Raw genomic sequence first — 25,877 nt, 5'->3', positions numbered from 1 at the left:
AAATTGAAAATGACACTCTGGGCTTATTTTTTTTTTTAATTTTGAGACGGAGTTTCGCTCTTGTTGCCCAGGCTGGAGTGCAATGGCACGATCTCGGCTCACTGCAACCTCCGCCTCCCAGGTTCAAGCGATTCTCCTGCCTCAGCCTCCCAAGTAGCTGGAATTACAGGCATGTGCCACAGGTTTATTTTTTATTTCTGTTGGAGGGTGCTGTTTTAAGAGTATGGAGCTGACATCTAAGAACTCTAATGCCATCTGCTGGATACACTGGTACAAGACAGGCCCGTGTCACACAGTAAGACTGATGGTGTGTCAATACTCAAAGAACTGGATCTGAAACAGAAAAGGGCTCACAAAACACTGAACTAAATTTATACTGTTAAGAGAGGATTATAAATAGGTTTATTTAGTTTTTGAAATCCCAGAGAAAATGTGACTCACAGTTATTAGACAACAGTTACCATGAGCCAACGAGCACAACTGCTTTGTCATCCACCCGAATGCCACAGGCATGGATGTGGTCACCTGGGCTGGACCCTTTGTGATGCTGGCTCCCATACCTACAACTCTTCCTGCTGCCTGCCTTGCCCCTATCTCCCTTCTCCTTTCGACTCCAGTCAGCCTCGGGTCCTTCTGCTCTGCGTTACACATACATCCTCTTTCCATCTTTTGTCTATTCATTATTTTCTTTCTACCCTTTCTTTTTTCTATTTTTCCTGTGATTCTAGCATGTCTAATCTATTTTTCTTTTTAGTATTCCAATTTTTCTTTTTTTCTCCTCCCTCTTTATCCTACAAGCTGTTTCAGTTGGTTTTGTAGTTTTAGCTCTTACATTTAGGTCTTCAATTCATCGTGAGCTGATTTTTTGTATGTGGCATGAGGCAGAAGTCCAAACCCATTCTTTCGCATGGAATATTCAGTTATCCCAGAACCATTTGTTGAAAAGACTGTTCTTTCCCCACTGGATGGTCCTGGCACCACTGTCAAAAATCAGTTGACCATGGATATATGTTTTATTTCTGGACTTTCGCCTCTATTCCACTGATCTATGTGTCTATTCTTATGCCACTACCACACTGTGTAGATTACTGTAGCTTTGTGGTTAGTCTTGAAATCAGGAAGTGTGAGTTCTCTCTGTTTTTTCTCTAGATTGTTTTGGCTATTCTGGGTTCCTTGCATTTCTATGTGAATTTTAAGATTAGCTTGTCAATTTCTGCAAAAAAGGCAGCGGGGTTAGCTGGTTTTTATGTGTATTTATTAAAAAAAGCAATTACCCGATTAGGCTGACAGAATGATTAGGCTGACCATTAACAGGACTGGCACCTTTACCCTCGGTGTTTAGAGGTAAGTTTGTAAGAATTCAGGATGTTTGTCTAAGATTGCTTGATACTAGGGCAACAAAACTAAGAGCAGAGGGCACTGAAAAGACTGTCTGGGAGTCAGACATCAATTGTGTTTAAGTCTGAGATCTGCTTCTTAGGTACCATATGACCCTGCACGAGTCATCGACCCCTCCACACTCCAGTGTTATCTGTAATGAGGATGGGGCACTCCCTTCCACACCGCAGCACTGTGGGAACAGAGACAATGCCATTGCAGAGGACCCCCAGGGGACAGTCTCCTTCACTCACTCGTCTCCTTCCCACTCAAGGAACATCAAGGACTTGTGCTACCACATTCTCACAGCACTCACTGGCCTGGGAACCAGCTATGGGAGCCCTATGGGCCTGGTCATCAACTCTCAACTGCTTGTCTGCAGCTGTAGGAACCCTCTGAGGTGTGGCAGGCAGAGGATGGGGTGGGTGCCCAGGCACCTCGCTGAATTTCTGGAGCCCTGCCCACCCCCAACCCTCTCCTTGTTACTAATGACATGGGGACCCACCTGCTCCACTGTGCAGCCCCAAGTCTGATCCAAGTCAGGTTCCTGAATGTGAGGAAGCTGAGCATGGGGGCGACAGGGAGGTGGGATGCGCTGAAAAGCTGTAACCATTGCCGCTAAGGCGTATCAGTCTCTGACCAGGTCCAGCAGCCTCCACGTACGTCCGTCATTCAACACACATTTACTGAATGCCCACTGCACACAGGAGTGTAGGTAATAGGATGGTATGACAGTAAAAGTAAGTAAACAACTCCCACTTCTACCTTTCTGGACTATGAAGAGCTCCTCCTGGTCTTCCTTATCATTTCCTATGTGATTACTTCCGGGTCCTCTTGGAGAACAGAGCATTTTGCCTCCCATGCAGTCTGCCACTGCTTGACAGGGAGAAATTCCTCCTGACCTATGTTCCATCAGCTGATCTGGAAGCTGAACCCTTGGAATAAAGACACCTGCATGCTAGTATTTGCAAAAGGAATGGAAAAGAACCCTTAAATATGAGTAAGTCATGGGAGTAGGTATGAAACAGATAGGGTTTTAAGCACATCTCAGTGTCAAATTTTACAGAATAAATACTTCTATTCTATTGCAGTTCACGTGTAAATCCAGGTAGGTATGTCCATATCCCTCTTAGAATGAAATGAACAGCCAAGTGGCCAAAGTTTCCACGACTTTCCTCCTTACTGACCAATCCAACCTCAAGTGTGTGCCTCCTAGGAAAAGGAGAGGACAAAGGTACAAATTCAGTTCCTAAAGTCATTTCTCTCCTTCTGGGAGAGAAAGGCACTATCAAAGTACAAACCCAAGTCAGGGTGCTTTGAAAGATCAAGTCACTTGTTTGTAATAGGAAATCATGTCATCCAGAGTTTTGAAAGTAATTGTGGGGGCTTGTGGTGGGTTGTCGGGGGCAGGAGTGGGTGATATATGTGCAGGGCTAGGTCCGTGGCTCTGGTCAGAGCACTGCCCTGGGTCACTCTGTGCTGGCCCAGGCCTGCTCCATGCCTGGCTGCTGGAAAAACCAGTTCTCTTCTGACCCACAAAGTAATCTGACGGTGGGGCAAACTCAGGATCTCTCTCAGCCCGGAGATCTGACTGCCTCTTCGACCAGTATCCAAAGGAAAATTCTAGTAAAAATGAGAAAGAAAATTATTAGAACAGATTAACAAATCAGTTGAATTTATTGTTACTATTATCTAAGCGTTGCATATATTTCTTAAAAGCCACCACAAACTATCCAAAGAATAAGAATGGCAACAGTAAAACTATGTTACAAGGTATAAATAATACCTACAACCAGTATAAAAGCCCAGGCTAAGAAAAGGGAGTGACTACCTCTAGATGGGAAATACAGAAAAAGAGAAATACAGACAAATCATCTGCTTGACACGACACTGTAGGTATTTCATACCAAAATACAAATTTTGTCCTTTATTGAGTTTTGGAAGACACAAACGGGACCTGCCCAACCTTGTTTGGTATTTCACCTCTATTTCTAACAGTGGCTCTTGCATTTCTCTTACTTTAGCTTTGGATCTTATCAGCTCAGACAGCATGGACTATATTCTACTGAAACGATTTTTTTCAAAGAGGCATAAACCATAGTCTTCCAAAGAGAGGCTGCTGTGGACACTCTAGAGAATTTACCAAAAAAATGTCCATGAAAATTCCCCAGTGGAACCATGTGTGAATCCAGGTTAGTACACTGGCATGCAAACCATTTTCAACTGAACATAAAAGAGGCTGCAAAAAACAGAGCACATGAGAACACCAAACCTTTAATAATACCAAATAATACTTTAAAGGCAGATCCTGAGAAATGGCATTCCAAAGCTGTAAAACCACACGAGGCAGCACGAAGTTAAAACTTACCCCAAGTGCTTCTGGAAAAAAAACCATTTTCCATTCACTAGAGAGTTCTTACACCTCAGAGCCCACGTCCCTTACCTTTTCCGCGGTCCCACTCCCGGATGTGTGGCACTCCGGGCTTGGTGTCCTTCCTCTCCTGGACAATGACTTCTACCTTGCTATTCTGGGCAGCAGGACGTGGAGCTGGCACAGGCTCTGGCTCCAGTGGCAAAGGCCCAATAACATCTCCATCTATTTTTTGTAAGGGAATAAGACACTGTCATAACAAAGCCTAAAGCTATTTTTAAAAATATAGAACATGCTAATCCTGAAAGTAAAAGTAACCATCAATATTTATGAAGTACCTATCACGTCCCAGGCAGTGGATTAAGTCTTTTGTATACAACAGGTTATTTAATTCTTATAACAGTCCTAATAAATTCAATATTTCCATGTTATCCCCATTTTATAGAGGGGGAAAATTAAGCTCCGAAATGGTACACAGGTAGAAAGTGATACGGGCTGGGGTCCTGGGCTGGGCTGGATGGATTTTAGTCTCTGTGCCCCTCACTATGCCACTCTGCTTCTCCAAACTGGCAATTGCAGGACCAGAAACCCCCAAATCACTCAACTAACATCACAATCTGAGGCGAAGCGAGCAGAGCCAAGGGGATGAAGAGTTGGGGTCTGGTGTAGGCTGTTCAATTTTGGTCACATTTTTTAAATGTAAAAGAAACATGGATTTTTAAAAAACACTGTGGTGGCACTTCACATTTTCTGGACATGACAGATGTTCAGGAGATGGAGCAAAATTAGTGAAACAATCTGCACAGCTTAACATGTTATAGAGACAGCATTTATCTGAAACTAAACAGATGGTTTTCAAATTCCCAAATGTTTCTGGTTTTGTTCAGACATTAGGAAACGGCCCATGGCTTCACATAAGCTTTGTGAGAGCTGGAGGGCTGTACGACCCCTCATACCCACACTCCCTTTTCCTTTGGGTAATAGAATGCCCCCAGGTTTCAGCTGAGCATGTGGCCAGCTTGCTGGAGAGGCCATTTCCCAGCTTCTCCTACAGTGAGGTGTGGCCCACAGGACTGAGCTCTGGCCAGCGGGATGTAAATGCACAGGTCGTATATAAGTTCCCACTCATATCTCTAAAAAGGAAGCTCGTCTCCTTGCCTACCCCTAGGCTGGATCATGAACAGGGAAGCAGGGGAGCAAGCTTTGTGCAGAAGAAAAAAATACTCTAGGAAATGGCAGAAATAGCAAGACTGGAGGAAGCCTGGGACTAGATGACCACCTGGGGCAAAGCTGCTCACTTACCCTGGATACCCACTCACCCACCCACCTCCAAGTTGTTAAGTAGAGAAATGGATCTCGGGCCAGGCACGGTGGCTCAAGCCTGTAATCCCAGCACTTTGGGAGGCCGAGAAGGGCGGATCACGAGGTCAGGAGATCGAGACCATCCTGGCTAACACGGTGAAACCCCGTCTCTACTAAAAAATACAAAAAAATAGCTGGGCAAGGTGGCGGGCGCCTGTAGTCCCAGCTACTCGGGAGGCTGAGGCAGGAGAATGGCGTAAACCTGGGAGGCGGAGCTTGCAGTGAGCTGAGATGTGGCCACTGCACTCCAGCCTGGGCAGCAGAGCAAGACTCTGTCTCAAAAAAAAAAAAAAAAAAAAAAAAAGAGAAATGGATCTCTATTTTGTTTGAGCCATTCTATGTAGGAGTCTCTAGATTGATGGCAATTTAGCTTATACTACCACAACTTATACAATAAGCTAGTCTGACACAGCATTTAATAGTGTTTCCAAGGGGAACCGTGCTCCAAGTTCCAAATCACCAACTTCTGCAGCACGGTTCTTTGGTAAGCTTTGGCAAGCTGTCGATATTCGTATTTCTAAATTCTTTTACTACATAACTTTATGAATATAAGTTTCTTTAAATATATATATAAAATAACCAATAGCAAAAAATGTAAGTCTAAAACATATATATGCAAAACTAAACTTTATCTTAAAATATCTCTTTACTAAGTCTCAGTTACAAGACTATGCCATTCTAAGACGCAACACAATGTATTGTTGCTTCATAGCCTCATCTATAGCCTAAAAATATTGAATGTCATTCTGCATCACTTTGGTTATAAAAATTGCTCCTGCCAGTACCTCAAAGGTATACTGTTTGCTTAGATATAAAACTAAATGGCTAATTTTCATGTTGCCAGCCCTATTAGCAAGACGTCAATGGAACAAAATTTTCCCTTTTGAAGTTCAGCAACATAGACATGATATACCTCTGTTTTCTTCCTCTGTTCCACCTTCTTTTGATTTTTTCATCTTTTTTTGTCGAAGTTTGGCAAGTCTTGCCTCTAAGATAGCCTTTCGCTTTTCCTTTATGTTTTCTCGTTTTGTTCTCTGATCTGTTGTCTGAATAGAAAATCAGAAAATTATTTGCTTGAAGCCAAATTTGCAATATTCCTGTTCAAAAAGATGAAATTTTCTTCTAAAAATAGACTAGCTAATTGATCTTCAGGCCACCTCTAAGAAGCTATCCTTGAGATCCTTACAATGAAGCCCTATGAAGTATTCTTATACGAACCCTCCGATGTCTTACAAAGTTTCGTAAGTGTTCAAAGAGCACCTTGCAAGCCTTAACACTCAAGGAAACCAACCCATTCCGTCCTACACCTTAATCCCTTAAGTAACTTACTATTTTCCCATCCAAGCCGCTCCAAAGTACCACATTTGGCACCAGATTTAAAACATCAAAGTTGCACAGGTTACTTGTGAGCAGTTATAAAATTTGAAACACAAAAATAGTATGGCAACTACCTTTATGCAATTCCAAATATCAATTTTAATTTCTAATTAATTTACTAGATTTTTCTGCAGTGTGGTCCAGCAAGAAACCAAGCGCTCGCATCCTTCCTCACAGCCGCTTGGGATTTATCTGTACCTGTTCACGCAGCATCTCTAAGGTTTTCATCTGCTTGTTTCTCAACTCTTTGTCTCGGGCAAAGGCAAAATACCCAACGCCGAGTTGCCGGGCCTCTGAAAGAAGTGCAAATTACCCAAAAGATCAGACTGTCCTGATCATTCAACTACACTCAAGCCACATTTCCTACCAAAGCAAAAAGAAACACAGTGATATTCGGCACAAGTTTTAAAAAGAAAAAGAAAACAGCTAAGTGAAAAAAAAAAACACCAAAGAAACACAAAAGTTAGACCAAGTTTTCGTCCTGTTGGCCAAGGGAAGCATAACAAGCGTTCATTTGCTTTCAGCCATGGGCTGTCTCCACTTCTCTTGGGAAACAATCCCTTGGATTACCAGACCCTCTGTCAGGAAGATATTCCCAATGTGAGTATTTTAAGGCTATGAAGTGAACAAAGGAGATATTTTCAATTTCCAAAGCAGTATCTTTAATTTCCATGTAAAAGCTATTGCTTTATGAATACTTCCCTTAATGTTTGCCATTAATTTAAGATTAGAAAAAAGATTTGCAAAGCTGCAAGAAAATAGTCATACCATTTTCCCGAATGTCTTCATAATGTACGGGCCCCATGGGCCTCTTCAGGGCCTCTCTTTCTTCTTCCTCCCATTGCTGGCGCTGAAGTTCTTTTCTCATATCTTCAGATAACAGGGTTTTTTCATTAGCAGGACTAACAAAACTAGCAGGAAAACACAGCAAAAACTATCTTCAGATAAGGACTGAGATATCAGTGTTTAAGTACAGTCAGCTGCATCATGGATAAGTAACACTGCTTGATAAAGAAGACAGGGAACTACAGAGGCTTCTGACCCACAAGACTGCTAGAAAATCAATTACACAGCCTTCACCTTTTTTTCTTTTTTTTTTTTCCTTTTTTTTTGAGACTAGTCTTGCTCTGTTGCCCAGGCTGGAGTGCAGTGTCACAATCTCGGCTCACTGAAACCGCCGCTTCCCAAGTTCAAGAGATTCTCCTGCCTCAGCCTCCCGAGTAGCTGGGATTACAGGCACCTACCACCACATCCGGCTAATTTTTGTATTTTTAGTAGAGACAGGGGTTCACCATGTTGGCTAGGCTGGTTTTGAACTCCTAATCTCAGGTGATCTGCCTACCTTGGCCTCCCGAAGTGCTAGGATTACAGGCATGAGCCACTGCACCTGGCCAGCCTTCGCCCTTCTTACTCAAGCACGAGACTCGTTACGTTAGCATGACGGAATCTTGCCCGAGCACTCAAGACATAAAACTTTCCTTCCACCCAGGTCCTAGGCTGACCAGATGGGAGGTGGCCCAGGCAGGGAAGAGGAACTCTGGGTCTCCTCCTGTGGATGGTCTCTCGTCTGGGGACATGAAAACTGCTTAACATTTTGGCCTGAGTGATGTCTCCTGTCCTTGCAGATGACCAGGCCCTGAGAAGCTCAAGGTTTCCACTCTCCCTTTCTTATGCCAAGACAAAGGCTATCTGCTGGATGCCTGAACCTGCAGGATTTGGACAAGGTAGAGTTTCTCCCAACACTTCTCACATAAAAGTTCCTGTAGTAAGAGGAATTTATTTTCCTGGATGTTTCAGAGCTATCTCTTAGGTCTTGTGTTTTAGAGTTACCTCTCAGATTTTATGTTTTAGAGTTATCTCTTAGGTCTTAGGTCCTGCTGAAAAATCTAGTTATAAGGTCCTTGGCCAGGCATGGTGGCTCACGCCTGTAATCCCAGCACTTTGGGAGGCCGAGGCGGGCGGATCACAAGGTCAGGAGATCGAGACCACGGTGAAACCCCGTCTCTACTAAAAAAATACAAAAAATTAGCCAGGCGTGGTGGCGGGCGTCTGTAGTCCCAGCTACTCAGGAGGCTGAGGCAGGAGAATGGCGTGAACCTGGGAGGCAGAGCTTGCAGTGAGCCGAGATCGCGCCACTGCACTCCAGCCTGGGCGACAGAGCGAGACTCCGTCTCAAAGAAAAAAAAAAAAAAAAAAAAGGTCCTTAATTCAAAAATGCAATGATACATAAAGAAAAAGTGAATAAGTTCTCTCCCTGGAGCCACTTGCTTGTGGGAAAATAAAGTATAAATTCTCTAACTGGCCGGGCGCGGTGGCTCAAGCCTGTAATCCCAGCACTTTGGGAGGCCGAGACGGGTGGATCACGAGGTCAGGAGATCGAGACCATCCTGGTGAACACAGTGAAACCCCGTCTCTACTAAAACTACAAAAAACTAGCCGGGCGAGGTGGCGGGCGCCTGTAGTCCCAGCTACTCGGGAGGCTGAGGCAGGAGAATGGCGTGAACCCGGGAGGCGGAGCTTGCAGTGAGCTGAGATCCGGCCACTGCACTCCAGCCTGGATGACAGAGCGAGACAGACTCCGTCTCAAAAAAAAAAAAAAAAAAAAAAAAAAAAAAAATAAATAAATAAATTCTCAAACCACTTTCTCCACAAAGGCTGGTTTGGTTTGGTTTGGGCTTATTCTGTTACTCCGTAGTCAGACATCCTTCAAGGTGAAAGAGACAGCTCTACTCATCCACCAGTCAGGTTGTTCTCCAAGTGTGGATTATGTGTGTATGTGCACGCTAACCACTAAAAAGTGCTTCAATCAATCAATATCTCCTTACTGGAGCAACAGAGATCATTAATTATAAAACAGCCTCCCCTCACAAAACAATCCCTATGGCTGCATTTCAGACCTGGGCAGAGCTCTGCATACCACACACACTTACAGTCTCCCCTGAAGATTTTTATCCATCTCCAGCAGATCTGGCAAATCTTTTCTCATACAGCGCCGGGAACGCCCCAAAGAGTCCACATAATCCACCCTGAAATGAAAGCAAAAGGATGTGAAGGACTGGTACACATGTACAAGCCCCTAAGTCAGGGAGTAGGTGAACAGTGAAGGGGAAAGAGAAGCCTCACTACCAAGAAGAGCCCCCAGCCTCAGAGACCACCACCACTGATAGGAGTATGCGTTTTAAAGCTGACACACAATAAGCTCATTGTGCTCCTTATTAAATATTAGTTTTAGAAACTGTTGACAATAATTTTGATCATTTATGTCTTTGATTTCACAGATAAATCACCCACACAGAATTTTGCTGCAGCATCTATGAACTTACTTTAATCTAGTTGAGACAATTCCAGACATTTTATCAGTATCTTAGTAACTTTGCCTTGTGCCTGAGATTTTCAACTTGCTCATTTCCTCACAGACTTCAAGTCAGACTTTTTCTTCTTTCTCTTATTTCCTCTAATTGGTATAATTCTACCCAATGTATTAGCAATCTCGTAATGTAAGAAATTCACAGTATTTTTCAGAGTTGGACTCTTCTTAATTAGGAGGAAGCCAAACACCATACCTCTCTCCTCATCTTTGCTCAAACTAGACAGTGGTTAGACAGCTAAGCCAGGCAGATAGCAAGGCAAAATGAAATATTCTGACTTCCTACAATAGAAAATATGGACGGATTTTCATGAAAAACATCTCATTTGTAATATGACACAACAGATATTGTACTTTTTAAATTACAGGCAGAGAATCTCCTACAGCCTTTAGCAGGGTACTGAATACACACTTAAGGGCCCAATAAGTACTACCTGGCAGACCAATCTAAGGTCAGATTCGGCAGGTACGTGGCTTTGCTTTTGTTAGCAATTTTTTTTCCTCTCAAGCAATGCTGACTTCAATTGTTAGTTGTGATTTAAAAACTGAGTGTTTACTCTAGTACTGAAGCTGATTATCACAAGAAATAAAACCTCCAACTGCAGCAAGCAGTTTCTTTCTTCCTTTTTTCCCCCCCCAAATGGATGGGGAAGAAAACCATCTAGCCAGATGGTCTGTGTAATTATTTACAGTATCTTGGAAAGATTTTCTACCACCTGGAATTTAACTATCAAAAGGATTTTACAAGCAATTACGATTCTGGAGCTTAATTTAAAAACAAAAAATTGTGTCAGAACTGCTTGCAGAGCGTCTTCCTTCACCATATGGTGGCATGTGACACCTTCAATTGCCCTCCAAACTCTTCAAATCACTGGCAAATTGCTTGTAATCACACAGGCATTAATAAGCAAAAATTTTTAAAAAGACATTAGACGTTTCAAAGGAGATGAGATTTCTGCTTTGAAAAGCAATCATAGACTATTCTGTTTCTGGAGAAGGCCTCCAAAACATACAGATCCCATTAAATAGAAGTGGCAAGACAGTAGTCAGCCACGGCTCCATCTAATCAGCAGTCACTCACTGAGCAACCCCTGCAGGCAAACAAAGCTTTCCTCAGGCAAGGAGAGTAATACAGGAGGGCTAACAGCCATGCCATCTTCCAAGGGTCTGGGGAAGTTAAGGCACACACCCATGAAATGCTTATTAACAACACTGGGTACACAAAGACTACCAAAAGTTTGCTAAAATCTTTTTCTGATAATGAGGCCTAGTATGTGTCAATAATAAATAATAGGTAATACCTGAAGAGCAGGAAGTATATTAAGTGCTACCTGACTTTAGATGAGAGAGCAATCACTTAGAGATTAGAAATGATAGGCCAGGCATGGTGGCTCACGCCTGTAATCCCAGCACTTTGGGAGGCCCAGGCGGGAGGATTGCTTGAGCCAAGGAGTTCAAGAAGAGCCTAGGCAACATAGTGAGACCCTGTTTCTACAAACAAAAAATTAAAAACTGAGGCAGGAGGATTGCTTCAGCCCAGGAGTTCGAGGCTACAATGAGCCATGATCATGCCACTGCACTCCCGCCGGGGTGACGGAGTGTGGAGACCTTGCCTCAAAAACAAATAAATAAAAAAGAAAATAATGATGAAGAAAGGCACCAAAAGAAGAGACTGTATGTTCTTCTCTTTTGGTTCCTTATAGCTTGCAGGCTGTTCAAGCCTGTTCCAAATGGTACCAAATGGTACCTGTTCCAAACGGTACCAAATTATTTAGATGTAAGAAAGTCGGTAAGAAGATACCTGTTTTATCCCAATGAGAATGTTATTTCTGAACCAACATGGACACCCTCAGTGGAATGAAGATGCAGTTTCTCTGCCATCCACAGTAGCTGGGACTGCTCTCTTCAGCTCATCAATGACTGCCCACAGGGCCAAAGGCTGACAAAAGATCAACGCCTGCTGCAAAGAGTCCTGAGAAGTTCCTAACAAATGCCCACTATGAGGAGGCTATTCCAGCCTTGAAAGGAGGATGAGAAGGATCCCAAAAGCAAGAGGGTGTGTTCCCAGAAAATTGTCAGAGCATCAGTACAGCTCTCAGCAATTTCAAGAACGGCTGAATAGTTTCCAAACAATAATATCTTAGGTAGAAAAAAATCATTGTAACAGAATTCCCATTCTGGTCTCTCTACTTACTGATAGTCTCTTTAAGGAAAAGACGAGTTTGGTTCTTCTATCATTCATCTACATATAGGCAAAATTCAGGAAATGTCAATAACAAAGGTTTACAAAATGCCTGCTTATACTTCACAGGCAGCAGTTTCTTGTGTAGCCCAGAACACTCTTACTTCTTGAAGGGGGGTTAAAGTAAAGGGTCATGGGAATGAGGCAGTATAATCTCTATTTTATAAGGGAAGATCCTGAGCCTCAAAGACTGAGAAACCTGATTAAGATCATACAGTCAGTGAGAGGTACAGCTGGAACCGTCCAAGGCCCATGAGTCCACACCACACTGCCAAACAATGTCACAGTCAGAGTAAGACATACAGGGCCACCACTGCCGGCTTCCTTCTCCTAGATGGCAGCTCTCCACCATGTCAGAACGAGGACACGGGTAAGGCAGCAGCACAGGTACAAAAGGAAGGCGCTCTGCCCGCACTGTTTCATGTTAGTGATCCAGGCAAACCAAGTCTGCCACGCAGAGTCTCCTTGGGCCTGGCACAGGGCTGGGCACACAGCAGGAGCTCAGTCAGTATTTGTAATTATATGTAATTATTGTAATTATGTCTTCATTTGAGCTACTGTTTTTACATCCATAATAACCTAATCTAACCTAACTTAAAAGGAAGTCTCAAAAGAACACCCAGAAACAATAAAGAGAAATGGCTTGATAACAACCCAACAAAATCGCTCCCAAAATGTCAGCACAAGTCTGAGGATGTTCCTCAGAGCTAATCCATGATGTTACCAACCATTCTTCACTGGGGTCTTGGGGAGGAGGGATGTCTCCCTCAGGAAGGTTTTCCTCATCGTCGTCCCTTTCTCCTGCCTTTTGAGAATCTCTATGGGCACCAGATGCCTCCATTTCTTTGCGCTTGTCTATGATCTTCTGCGTGAAATCCACAAGGTACATATCCTCCACTTCTTCATCTACAACATAAAAATCAGTTTTCAGACATCAAAAAGGAAAATCACACATGGAATTGACAAGAAGCAGTCACATTCATTGCCTGGTGGCCCCATCACCCCTGATGGCTCATCAGACAATGCCTCCACTCCCCAAACGTTTACAAAGACACAGCCACCTTGGGAACTGACACATACTACACAAAAAAATCTTGAAAAAGCCTAAAGTTTTCTGTTGCCTCATCAATACACTACCTGAGTAAGCAAAACCATCTTAGAATGTCATTTTAAGATAACACAACAGTCTGATTTTATGCAACTCATCCAACCAATTACATCATACAGAAGCAAAACTGCATTTTCCATGTCATCAGATCAGGACAGTAGAACTTCTTGCTTTAGGTGTTACATATCTGTCTCATCATGTGGGCTAGATCACTAACCCTAATTATACTGTTGTGGTTTGGTAAATGTTTTAAAGATCATAATACAGGTAAAAGAAGTCATCTGAGTTCTTGTCAAGCCAATGAACACCAATTCCAGGCAAGGCATGGAGCGAGACCCTACAGGACATATACAGATATGCAAGACACTCTGCCCACAGGGCTTATGGTCCACTTAAGGAGCTAAAACACACACTGAAAGTTAAACAACAATCCGTGACACCTAATTTAACCCAGGATAGCTCATGTAGCACAAATTATGTATACCTAAAGTTTCACTACACTGGATTTAGGACACAGTCATTTGAGTCTTTTTCTCTGATGACAGAGATTAAGCTACATTGAACTGACATTAGGCTTCCTATTACCAGTGGTGGTGTTTTCCCCACCTTAGGGTGAAGAAAAACTGAGGCTCCAAAACATAACTTGCCCAAACTTGTAGGTCTGACATATCTATCAGGAGGTGGGCTTGCTGGCTTTGACAAAATCAGGTCTCTATACTCACACTCCTTTGGACCTGATTTCTATATTAACAATATAAGTAAAGTTTGAATCAAAAGAGAAAAGACTTTAATAAAATAAACTTTTTTTTTTTGAGATGCAGTCTCACTCTGTCGCCCAGGCTGGAGTGCAGTGGCACCATCTTGACTCACTGCAACCTCCACCTCCCGGGTTCAAGTAATTCTCCTGCCTCAGCATGCCGAGTAGCTGGGACTACAGGCGCCTGCCACCACGCCCGGCAAATTTTTGCATTTTTAGTAGAGACGGGGTTTCGCTTGGCCAGGTTGGTCTCAAACTCCTGACCTTGTGATCCGCCCGCCTCGGCCTCCCAAAGTGCGGGGATTGCAGGTGTGAGCCACCACGCCCAGCCTAAAATAAACTTATTTTTAAAAACCACAAAATTCCTGAGATAGAGAGGAGATGTAGTCTGAGTTATAAGGCCATAGGCTAGCGAGGCCTCCCAGTAGGCGGCCATCCTGCTGCCTCTTCAGGAAGAAGGCAAAGCCTCTCCTACAGTGCTTAGCTTTGTTGAGTGTCTGACCTTCCCGTGTTGGGCTCCTGCTGTACAGGGAACGTGCCCCTGCGGTCTGGGAAGCAGCAGCCAGGGACCTAGGACCAGCCTTGCCTCTCTCCTACTGTACCTGGGCCCCAGCCATGCTAGGCTAGGTGACTCTGTTGACCTCTGGCCCTGCCCTTCCTCGGCTGGTCTGCTCACCAATCTAGCCCTGCAGGATTCCTTTCTCCAGCTTGCCAAAGGTAAGCCCAACTTCTCCCAAAAGACTTCCCTGATTACATATTCACTTTCCCTGCCTTTTGGGAATGAAATAGGCACTGCCTCATAAAATCTCTTCTACTGTTGTCTAATTATGGATTGGGTTTTTTCTGGGGGATATGAGATAAGGGAGTTTTTTTTTTTTTTTTTTTTTTTTTTAGAGACAGGGTCTTACTCTGTCACCTAGGCTGGATCATAGATCAATAGATCACTACACCCAGGATGCAGTGGCAGGATCAACAGCTCACTGTAACCTCAAACTCCTGAGCTCAAGCCTCACCCTCTTAAGTAGTGGGGCTATAGGCATAAACCACCATGTCCAGTTAATTTTTAAATTACTTTTTGTAGAGACAGAGTCTCACTATGTTGCCCAGGCTGGTCTCAAACTCCTGACCTCAGGTGATCTGCCCGCCTTGGCCTTCCAAAGTGCTGGAATTACAAGCGTAAGCCACTACACCCAAACAGATTTAGAGCAATTATAAGCACATCACAGAAAAAAAAAAAAAATAGAAAATAGAGGGATAATAGGGAAAGAAAAAAGTAACTCTAGCACCTGACAGAACCACAGTTCCACCCAGCCCCACCCACCCTGTTTTAGCACAGCTGTAATTGTAGGTAACTGTGACTGACTCAGACCTTGTTCCCTAACTTTGCTTTGTTCTGTGCCATTTTCCTCGGAGGATGACCCTGCCTTGAGGGCAGAGGCACAGGATCTGGCTTCCAGTACTTGTTTCTCCCTTCCAGGCACCTAACATGCTGCCAGGCACCCACCAGACACTTGGTAAATTATTGCTGACTTTCTTGTCTCTGTGCAGCCACAGAAAGTAAAATTTTGATGTCTAAATGTTCTCTCTACTCCTACAGTTATTTTAACAAGTAATGTAATATCAAAGGGCTGTATGAATTACAGAAAATGAAGTAGAAATAAAAAATTTTATTTACCTATAAAGTCTCCTTTAGTCATTTTTTCATATAATTTGGCTTTTTCTTCCAATTTTTCCCTAGGAGAAAAAAAATACAAGTATTAGAAATAGTCTTAAAACTGTTCATCCTGGTTGCCCCCACACTCCCTGCCTGACAGGTATCATCTGCCCATGAGGCCCAGCCTCATGGGGTCAAGACAACCACAACCAGCACAGACCACACCATCCTGAGGAGACCCTCAGACCACCCTCCCCCATGTCTGCTCTGTCAAGGAAAACAGAAGCTCCGTGAGTGCATGGCCCGTGTCCTCTTATTCATCACTGGGTCCCAGGGCCTAAAATGACGCTTGGCACACAGCAGGTTCTCAATCAATATTTGATGAATGAATAAGTGAATCAACTGACTTAAGATTCCAACAACTTAACTGCCAACTTAAAACAAATATCAACATTCCAACAAAGCAGCCTCTCTGCTCACAGTAATCCTGATGACATGTATTTTTCAGTGGTACAGACCAGGAGAGGGTGAGCAATTCTTTATTCTGGAAATACTTAATGATGGTAAAGAGAAGCCCCAAAGAGGTCATCTGCGAGTTCTCCTGTGAATGATCACTCTTAATCACAATGTCAGAAATATTCCTCTTTTATTTTACACATCCATTCGCCACGCACTTATTGCACACCTCCTACCTGCCAAGCACTGTTTTAGGTACTGAGGACTCACAGGAACAAGAAAAAGTCCCAGTTTCCTGGGAGTTTCCATTCTAGAGATGGAGAAGGACAATAAAGCTAAATAAATAAAGCAATGAAAAGGAGGATCTGAGACTGTGAGAAGAGCTGTAAAGGGAACAGACACATGCCAGCAGAGGCCCCTTGACCCGCAGTAATGCAGTGCATGGTGGACCAGCTCACTCATATCAGGCTTCTAAGACCCCTATTTTGGAGGGCTCTTATGTAACTAGCTGATCATCAGAGGATCTTACTGTTTTAATGAAAAGAAAACTAAAAAAAATTTAAAAGTCAAACAAAACACAAAGCAACAAGTGTCCGGTTAGAGTGAGTGAGCAGGACACTAACTCAGAGAGGGCATTCAGGGGAAACCTTTTTGAACATGACAACTTAGCCATGGTTTGCACAGCAAGAAGCAGCCAACCACAGGAGGATCTGGGGGCAGGGGAGGCAGGGCAGAAAAAGGAAAGATTAAGTGAGAATGAGCTTGACATTTTCAAGGAAGAGAGACCAGTAGAGCAGAGGGCGCTGAGCAAAACAGAGAATGGTGCAAAATAGACAGAGACAGGCAAGGACGAGAGCACGTGAGAAAGGATATGAAACTTGGTGCGGTGTAGCAACAGTTTTCAGGGGTCAGGAACAGTCTACAAGTGGATAATCGAGATCAAGGAAGGTGTCAGGGAAACAGCCGCTGGATTTAGTGGATGAGGATGTCACCAGTGACTTTAAAGAACAATTTCTTCTGTTGAGTTAGAAAGATGGAATTCAGAGCATGACAGCAGGGACACTGTCTGCAACCTCTAAGTGCCAGACACTATGTATCTCCTTTAATTCCCTGAAGGACTTCATAACCTAAGTATTAATCACCTCACTTCACAGATAAAGAAAAGAGTCTTAATGGATAACTAATTTGCCCAAGGCCTTCCACCTCAAAAACGCCTGGGACTGTGCTTGTATGTTCTGAGCTCTGGAGGGAGGCAGATGTCCTGCAGATGTCTTGACTCCCACAACACAGCAAAACCAAAGTGCTTCAGAAAAGTTACTGCATAGAAAAAGCACAGCAAAGTGCCAAGAAAAAACTCTTGATATACAGAGCAAAATAATAAAAGATCACGGTACCTTTGGACAAAATTAAAATTCTGAGAATATGTCCAAGAGTGGGAAATGTCTCAAAACTGATCATATCTTTAAGTAAAGCCTGAGGTCTGTTGGGGACAAGTCAAATGTTAAGAAAAAAAGTCCACAAATGGGCTAATATTCTGCCTTCTATTTTCAGACCCAAGATAGCTGAGCAACCTTGGCAATTCTGTTTGTAACTACAGAATTTTATTATTCCATGTATCCAAAAGCATGTCATGCCAAACATTAAAGCCTGGGATTCTCTCTGAGAGTGAAGCTGTCTTTTCTTTAGAAAAATAATAAAGATGGAATGACAGAATTAGAAAAATCATCATTCTGAAACCAGCAATGTGATAAATGATAACTATGAAGACTCATTAATGGTAACAAATCATTGCATGGAAACGAGTTGGTGAAGAGGATATTCACACAGTCTCCAAATTTCCCACTTCAGATTACTATTAATTGCACTTCAGATTACTATTAATTACAAATTGAGGAGGCACCTTTACAGTGGTGAAATCAAGTATGCATACCTTAACCAAGTAATCAAACCTATCATCACCAATAATGACTCATACTGACCTTATAAGCCTCCTGATGTGATTCAATGGGAAGGATACAACACCGTCTACATATTATTCTTACCAAAAACATTTCATGTGACTCTAATTGGTTGTGGGACATCGCAGAACTAACTGGCCTGGACCCTTAAAAACGTTAATGGCATAACAGACAACCAAAAGGCAAGGGAATTGTTCTAGATTTAAAAAGACTAAACAGATTTGACAACTACATACAATGTGTAATCTTTGAATCCTGGATTAATCTTTTTTTTTTTAAATCTATAAAGTACATAATTGTACTGGGACAACTGGTGAAATCTGAATATGGACCACAAAATAGGTAATACTCATTTATCAGTGTTAAAGTTCTTGGGTATGATAGTGGTATTGTGGTTATGTAGGAAAATGTCCTTGTTCTCAGAAGATATATGCTGAAAGATTTAGAGGGAAAGTATGATGCTTAACAAAGTCTCTCCATACACGCATGTGTGTGTGTGAGAGAGAGGGAAAGCACCTGTGACAAGATGTTAACTAGGGAATTTAGGTGAAGAATACTAGAATGTTCTATGTATGCTTAAAGTTTTTCAAAATAAAAGGGTGGGGGGAAAATTTAGGGTTTCTAAATTCTAATGTCATCCCACCTAGCCCACACCATGGGGACACTTCTTAATAATGTATTGATAATCTTAGTGTCTAACAAAGGCTGAAAGCAGGAATGTTTCATCTTATAAACTGTGACTATGTCTTACCTTTTTATGATAAGACTACAGATATAGCTGCAAATTATATTATTTTTAGAGTACTTAGAGTATTGGGCTAGAAAGATGTTAAAAATAAAATTTGTAAATCAAAAAGAACAAAATTTGAACTTCTATGTCTCTGCCTGGGCAGCCTCAAAGGTAACTATATTTACCAGAGTTTATAACTTTACCTTGCTTTGTCTAAAGTCTTCTGTTCTTCAATCTTCTGTTCAGCATCCTTCTCAGCTCGATTTGAAACGCCTACATTCTGTTTGCTCCAGATACTTGGTTTCTGGAGAATAATTTTAGAAGACAAAACAGAACCACATGATTGCCAAAAAAATCTACTTGTGCATCAGGAAAAAAAAAAAAAAAACAAAGGAGATCATGAGATCTTATGAATCAATGGAGATAACTAGATAAGCTGTGTCCTACAAAGAAACTGATTATATGTGGCAAGCAGGAGCTAAAAAAAGAGCCCTCAATTACATAAATAACTTATTTATTTATTTATTTATTTTGAGACCGGATCTCACTCTGTCACCCAGGCTCGAGTGTGGTGGTGCGATCTCGGCTCACTGCAGCCTCAACATCCTGAGCTCAAGTGATCCCCCCACTTCAGCTTCCCCAGTAGCTGGGAATACAGATGCGCACCACCATGCCTGACTAATTTTTTTTTTTTTGCAGAGATAGGGTTTTGCCATGTTGCTCAGGCTGGTCTTGAACTCCTGGGGTCAAGTGATCTGCCTGCCTCGGCCTTCCAAAGTGATGGGATTAGAGGCGTGGGCCACCACGCCCAGCCTAAAGGGCTTCTTGAGTGCAGAATCACTTCCTACTATCTTTTATCTCCTTAATGATTACAACCTAAATCAAGACTAATGAAAATGTACATATTACAGAGAATTAGTAATACAAATAGTAGACACTATTACCTATAAAACTGGAAAAATCATTCACAGCTCTTATTCACCCTGATATTTTCTGCTATATTCCTATATTATCTAATTGTTTATCTCTATTTGGATACCTAACACCTATAGAACCAGATAACCTTCCATCTGTTTATGAAATGTAAACAATCCACATTTTTCCAAAAGAAGTGCTAAAGAATTACCACATTACTATGCACTTTTATATAATCTTACTAATTTCTATTTTAATAACATTTCATGCAAATGTTAAACACAAGATAGAGATTTTTTCCTCAACATTTATGTGTACAGATACCACTGACAACCTTAAAACACTTAAATATGGTATAATTCTCTCATGTTTGGAACCAATGGAGATCATCAGATCTTATTTTTTACCTTGTTAGTTGTTTTTGGTTTTCCAAAAACTCCAGAATCTTTTAGAAGTTTTTCTTGTTTGAATTCTTCTTGCTTTCGGAAGAGTTCGGCCTTAAGATCTACCAACTAGAATAAAAGCAGTAAGTAAACAAAAATATTAAATTTTTGCAGGTGACTGGATTGCTAAATTATTTTAATTTCCAAAGGAATATTTCAAGTTCTGCTAAATGGACAAATATGGCTAAAAAACTAAAGGTTTAAATAACTTAATGTTTAAATGTAGAATCCAGTACACAAATTAAGCTAAATCATGTTTCATTCTACCTCTGCTGCAAATGCATTTTTACTCTAACTTTCAACACCTGAGGCTTTCCTTAGTCAAGGAGAAAGTGATAAAGCAAAATAAAATTAATGAAGTCTGCATCTTTTAGTTTCAGATTAAACTTGCGTTATTAAGCACCTTCTCTGTGACTAGCACTGCACTCATTTAATCATCACTACTTATTATTTCTACAGGGAAATGCCGTTATTCCAAAACTATCTGAGCATCCAGTTTGTGCATGGTACTTAACACTGAAGAGCAGAACATAAACATGAATTAGACATACTCTCTACCTCAAAGAGCCTACAATGTAACAAGGAAAGTAATTTATAATACTAGCAAAATGTAACAAATGACTCTAGAATGGAAGAAAGTAGCACACAAGTTCAGATAAGGGAGCATTTCCTTCCGAGCAGAGTGATCAGAGAAAGCTTTGAGCAGAGCCTTTAAAGACACATTATTTCAACAGCTAGAAATCAAATAGACTGGGTGAATTGTAACAGCTCCACGTCTGACTTAATCCATTTCAAAAACCATAAGTTTGGCTGAATCTCACGGTTCAAGAAGAGGAAAGAAGGCCAAGGCATAGGGAGTGGGGCAGTTGGGTGAGTATTAGTGCCTTTCCCTCAGCTACAGTTGTCACCCCTGCCTACTCTGCAAAAGATAAAACAACAGTTCCCTTTTTAAGGGTCCAGGTACAGCTGCTTATATGGATGGGCATTTGTAAATCACATACTTAATCACTGACTTAACCATCAGATACTTAAAAAATCACTTTACTTGTTAAGGAAAATAAAAATGGCTGAGTTCAATTTCCATTTTGGAAGAAATTGATTTAAAAGGTAATCATTTAAAAATGCAAAGGGCAGTTTCACTGCAGACCCTAATACTGTAAATTCTTAAAAACAAATGAAAAACTTCTTTTTCTTCTCAGCTTACATAACCACACCAAATTTTCCAGCCACATATCTTCCTAGTCTACAATGGCCTTTGACTTTAAAAGATGCTCAAAAAATTGTAAATTCTCAAATAGCATTCTTATTACAATTATTGCTAATTTTAGCCTATCAGTATAGGTTGGCTTTAATATTTATAGCTTTTTGGTTCCTGATCTTCAAACAAACATAATAACTAGTACCAATTTTAACCAATACTAGTTACCAATAATAACTAGTACTCAAATATTGGGACACCTATGTTTTCCTTCATACTCCCTTTGTGTACTTAAGTAAATTCAAGATTAAATCAAAGGTTGGGCAATTTGCTCTGATGATGAAAAGGCAGCAGCTCTGGAGTCAGCTAGACTGAATGAGCAAGGGTCTATCACTAAGATTTCTTCTCCCGCCCCAGCCCCAGACGGAGTTTGGCTCTTGTTGCCCAGGCTGGAGTGCAATGGTGCAATCTCGGCTCACCGCAACCTCCGCCTCCAAGGTTCAAGCGATTCTCCTGCCTCAGCCTTCCGAGTAGCTGGCATTACAGGCATGCGCCACCACGCCCGGCTAATTGTTTTTATTTTTAGTAGAGACAGGGTTTCTCCATGTTGGTTAGGCTGGTCTCGAACTCCCGACCTCAGGTGATCCGCACGCCTCGGCCTCCCAAAGTACTGGGATTACAGGCGCGAGCACAGGCCTGAGCCACCACGCCCGGCTATCACTAAGATTTCTGTATGTAAGCTGGGGAAAGCTACTTCATCTTTCTGGGCCTCAATTTCATCATCTATAAAACGGAGATATTAATAGCACCTACCTCCTAAAGCCATTGGGAGGATTAGTGAGAGTGTATATAAAAGTGCTGGCACAAAATGTGTACTTAGAACACGTTTTCTTTCTAGGGTAGCTGATTTAATAAAACTGCTTACATCCTTTCAGACTTCACAGTTCCCTATGGCTGCATTAACAACTATTTAGTTCCAGGTGGGGAACGCTGGGCACTTTCGGCTCCTGTGGAATATGTCACACTCTAAAGTTCTGGGAGGACTTTGGGGGTCCCTGAATGGAGGAGAAACCAGGAAGAGGATATGTCTGCATAGCAAAAAGAAGCTACGGTTCCTCCCGACTGTAAGGGAGAAGGCTGGCGAGGTGCAGGTCCTTGCGGGCAGGGCAGAGGGAGGTAGGGAGATTCCTAACCCACGGGACACCAGGTTCAGGTCCGTGTCTGAGGGTTCTGGTTCGGGCGCGTGTCAGAGAAGAGAAGCCCAGTTCAGGATCCTGTAAGAAAACTGAACCGGATCCCCGTTGGAGAAGAAAATCCAGGTCGGGGATTCCTGTTTGAGGGGAGAGGTCAGATCTCTGGGTCCCCGACTGAAGAAACAAGCTAGGTCGACATTCTTGTCTGATGGAGATAGGGTGAACCCGGAGCCCATGGAGTTACCTCATACCCTCACTCACCGAGGAGGCCGTGACGTCCAAAGGTTTTTTCCTACGGTCCATGGTCGTGCCGCAGTGACCCGGCCCAAGAGCAACCCTTCGCACCCGAAGCAGGCCTCGTAAACCTACCTCCGTCGCAACCGGAAGTGTCTTCGATAACGACACTGAGTTTGCGTGAGTTTGCGACGCGAGTTTGTCAGCTCAACGCCATCTTGAGAAGGTCAAAGTGTGGTGCGTATTACGTTCGCCATCATTTTGGAAAGGTCAGAGAGTGCGGAGGTTGACGCTAACTGCTAAGGTCATCTTGAGGGCGGAAGGTAACAAGATTAGCGTGGGCGCCATCTTGAGAAGGGCCGAAAAAGCTTTTGATTGTGATGGACGCCATATTGGGTGGGGCGGATGTGGGGTTGGGGACAAAGATAACGCCGTCTTGGGTAAGGCTGACGCTTGAGTGAGTGAACTCGAGCGTCTCGGGAAAGGTGGATTGGGAGGACCGGAAGAATCTAACTACAATTCGACGACCTGCTGCCTGGCACTTTTCACACGTTAAATAGTTGGTTCTTAGAAGAGCGTACGAGATAAGGATTATTATATTAATCTTAGCAGAAATAACAAGCATAATAGCTAACATTAATATAGTGCTTATTATGTGCCACTTTACATTATTTCAGCTCTTAAGAAAGTGAACTCAGGCCGGGCGCGGTGGCTCAAGCCTGTAATCCCAGCACTTTGGGAGGCCGAGACGGGCGGATCACGAGGTCAGGAGATCGAGACCATCCTGGCTAACATGGTGAAACGCCGTCTCTACTAAAACATACAAAAAACTAGCCGGGCGAGGTGGCGGGCGCCTGTAGTCCCAGCTACGCGGGAGGCTGAGCCAGGAGAATGGCGTGAACCTGGGAGGCGGAGCTTGCAGTGAGCTGAGATCTGGCCACTGCACTCTAGCCTGGGTGACAAAGCAAGACTCCGTCTCAAAAAAAAAAAAAAAAAAAAAAAAAAAAGAAAGTGAACTCCTCGGCCGGGCGCGGTGGCTCACGCCTGTAACCCCAGAACTTTGGGAGGCCGAGGCGGGTGAATCAGGAGGTCAGGAGTTTGAGACCAGCCTGACCAACATGGTGAAACCCTGTCTCTACTGAAAAAAAAAAAAAAAAAAAAAATTAGCTGGGTGTGGTGGTGCCCACCTGTATTCCCAGCTACTCAGAAGGCTGAGGCAGAAGAATCGCTTGAACCCGTGAGTTGGAGGTTGCAGTGAGTCAAGATGATGCCATTGCACTCCAGCCTGGGCACAAAGCAAGACTGGGTCTCAAAAAAAAAAAAAAAAAAAGTGAACTCTAAAGCTGGCTTTCTGGGTTGGAATCGCTGCTTCACTGCTTACTGCCTGTGTAACCTTGGGCAAGTTACTTAACTTCCCTGTGCCTTAGTTTCCAAAGGGGATATAATTTCATTTACCTCATGGGTCTTAGTGAAGATTAGATGAGTTAAATGAGCTAGTCTTGATAAACATGTTAATGATTATGGTAGACAGACTAATCACCCTTACCCCCACTCCTAGATGTCTACCTTCGAATACCCAGAATCTGGATATATGGTGACCTTTATATAGCAAAAGGGAATTGGCAGAGATGATGAAATTAAAGCTATTGAGATGGGGAGCTAGCCTGGATTGTGCAGGTGGGTCCCCTATCATCGAATCATCCTTATAAGGGGTAGACAGGATGGCCAGAGTCAGAAAGAGATCAGAGATGCTTTGAAGAGGGAGAGTGGGACCCCATGCCTAGGTATGCAGGAGGCCCTAGAAAAAGCAGATAAATGGGCGCTCCTCCAGTCTGCAGAAGGAATGCAGCATTGCTGACACGGTGATTTTAGTCTTGAACACTCATCTCAAACTTCTGACTTCAGAATTCTACAAGAATTGTTTTAAGCCACCAAACTTGTGGCAATTTGTTACAGCAGCAAGGCGAAAGTGATCGTAATGATTGTAACAGCAGCATTTAGTACATGTGGGGCACGTGTATGACTCTTTACGTAGATTATATTATATAATCCTTGCAAGAGTTCTAGAAGCGGAACTATTGTCCCCCATATTAGAAGAAAAATGAGGCTCATCACATCCTCATCTCATCTGGCTGTATGAAGAAAATGGGAAAAGGGAAAAGGAGAGGGGAATTGAGGCAGTTGACTGTGTTCAGTCTTATTTATTTATTTTCATTTGTTTATTTATCCGAGTCCGCCAGTCTCTGAAATTAGAACAGTAAGCAATATGAGATAATCGGGCCTAATAATGTTGTGATTCTCTTTTCTTAGTGGAGTGTTCTGTCCCCACAAGAAAGATTATACCTTATAGACTTGGCTTGTTCAGATTTTGTATTTACCCATTTTATTGAAACACATACTAAATTCCGTGTATTTTTGTTACAAATCTTCTGAAAGAAAATGTGAAACATTAAAAGGTATTAATAATAATTTTTTAAAAAAGGAAAAAAAGTGAGGTTCAGTTGCTTAAATGGCATGCCAGAGGTCATTTCCCAGCTAGGAAGTGAGGAAGCCTTCAGTTAAAAAATAACTCAAAGGGCCGGGCGCGGTGGCTCAAGCCTGTAATCCCAGCACTTTGGGAGGCCGAGATGGGCGGATCACGAGGTCAGGAGATCAAGACCATCCTGGCTAACACGGTGAAACCCCGTCTCTACTAAAAAATACAAAAAACTAGCCGAGCGAGGTGGCGGGCGCCTGTAGTCCCAGCTAGTCGGGAGGCTGAGGCAGGAGAATGGCGTAAACCCGGGAGGCGGAGCTTGCAGTGAGCTGAGATCCGGCCACTGCACTCCAGCCTGGGCAACAGAGCAAGACTCGGTCTCAAAACAAAACAAAACAAAAAAACTCAAAGACGCTGAGTTAATTATTGGCATGTTATTTACTTGTAACGAGTGGAACCAATATAGATTGATTTCATCTCAGAAAGAGAAGAAAGGATTTATATAGAAGAAACACAGCTTCTGAACTATGAATGTTGGTTTTCTTGCCTAGCCAGCCCCTGGCAATGAGGCCAGTGAGTGTTCTGATCCTGGGAAGCTAGAAAGAAGGTAATTCTAGTTGCATGTGAATGTCCCTGAAGACCATGAGAATTTAGATTCC

General features: G+C 42.7%; 1 protein-coding gene across 2 annotated transcripts; it reads right to left on the bottom strand.

Moving 5' to 3' along the window:
- Positions 1-683: 683 nt before the first annotated feature.
- CCDC174 (coiled-coil domain containing 174) lies at positions 684-22,896 on the bottom strand. 2 transcript variants are annotated; one of them, NM_001193964.1, is given in 11 exon segments: positions 1,234-3,000; positions 3,821-3,973; positions 6,024-6,156; positions 6,686-6,780; positions 7,256-7,398; positions 9,418-9,513; positions 12,825-13,002; positions 15,637-15,695; positions 18,963-19,063; positions 20,082-20,186; positions 22,770-22,896. In NM_001193964.1, coding segments are annotated over 11 exon segments (1,404 nt in total). In that variant the 5' UTR covers positions 22,812-22,896; the 3' UTR covers positions 1,234-2,701.
- Positions 22,897-25,877: the final 2,981 nt, after the last annotated feature.

This window comes from Macaca mulatta, chromosome 2, assembly GCF_049350105.2.
Source record: "Macaca mulatta isolate MMU2019108-1 chromosome 2, T2T-MMU8v2.0, whole genome shotgun sequence".
NCBI lineage: Eukaryota > Metazoa > Chordata > Mammalia > Primates > Cercopithecidae > Macaca > Macaca mulatta.
Note: the sequence above shows the minus strand (reverse complement) of the source record. Positions and strands in the feature narration are given on the sequence as shown.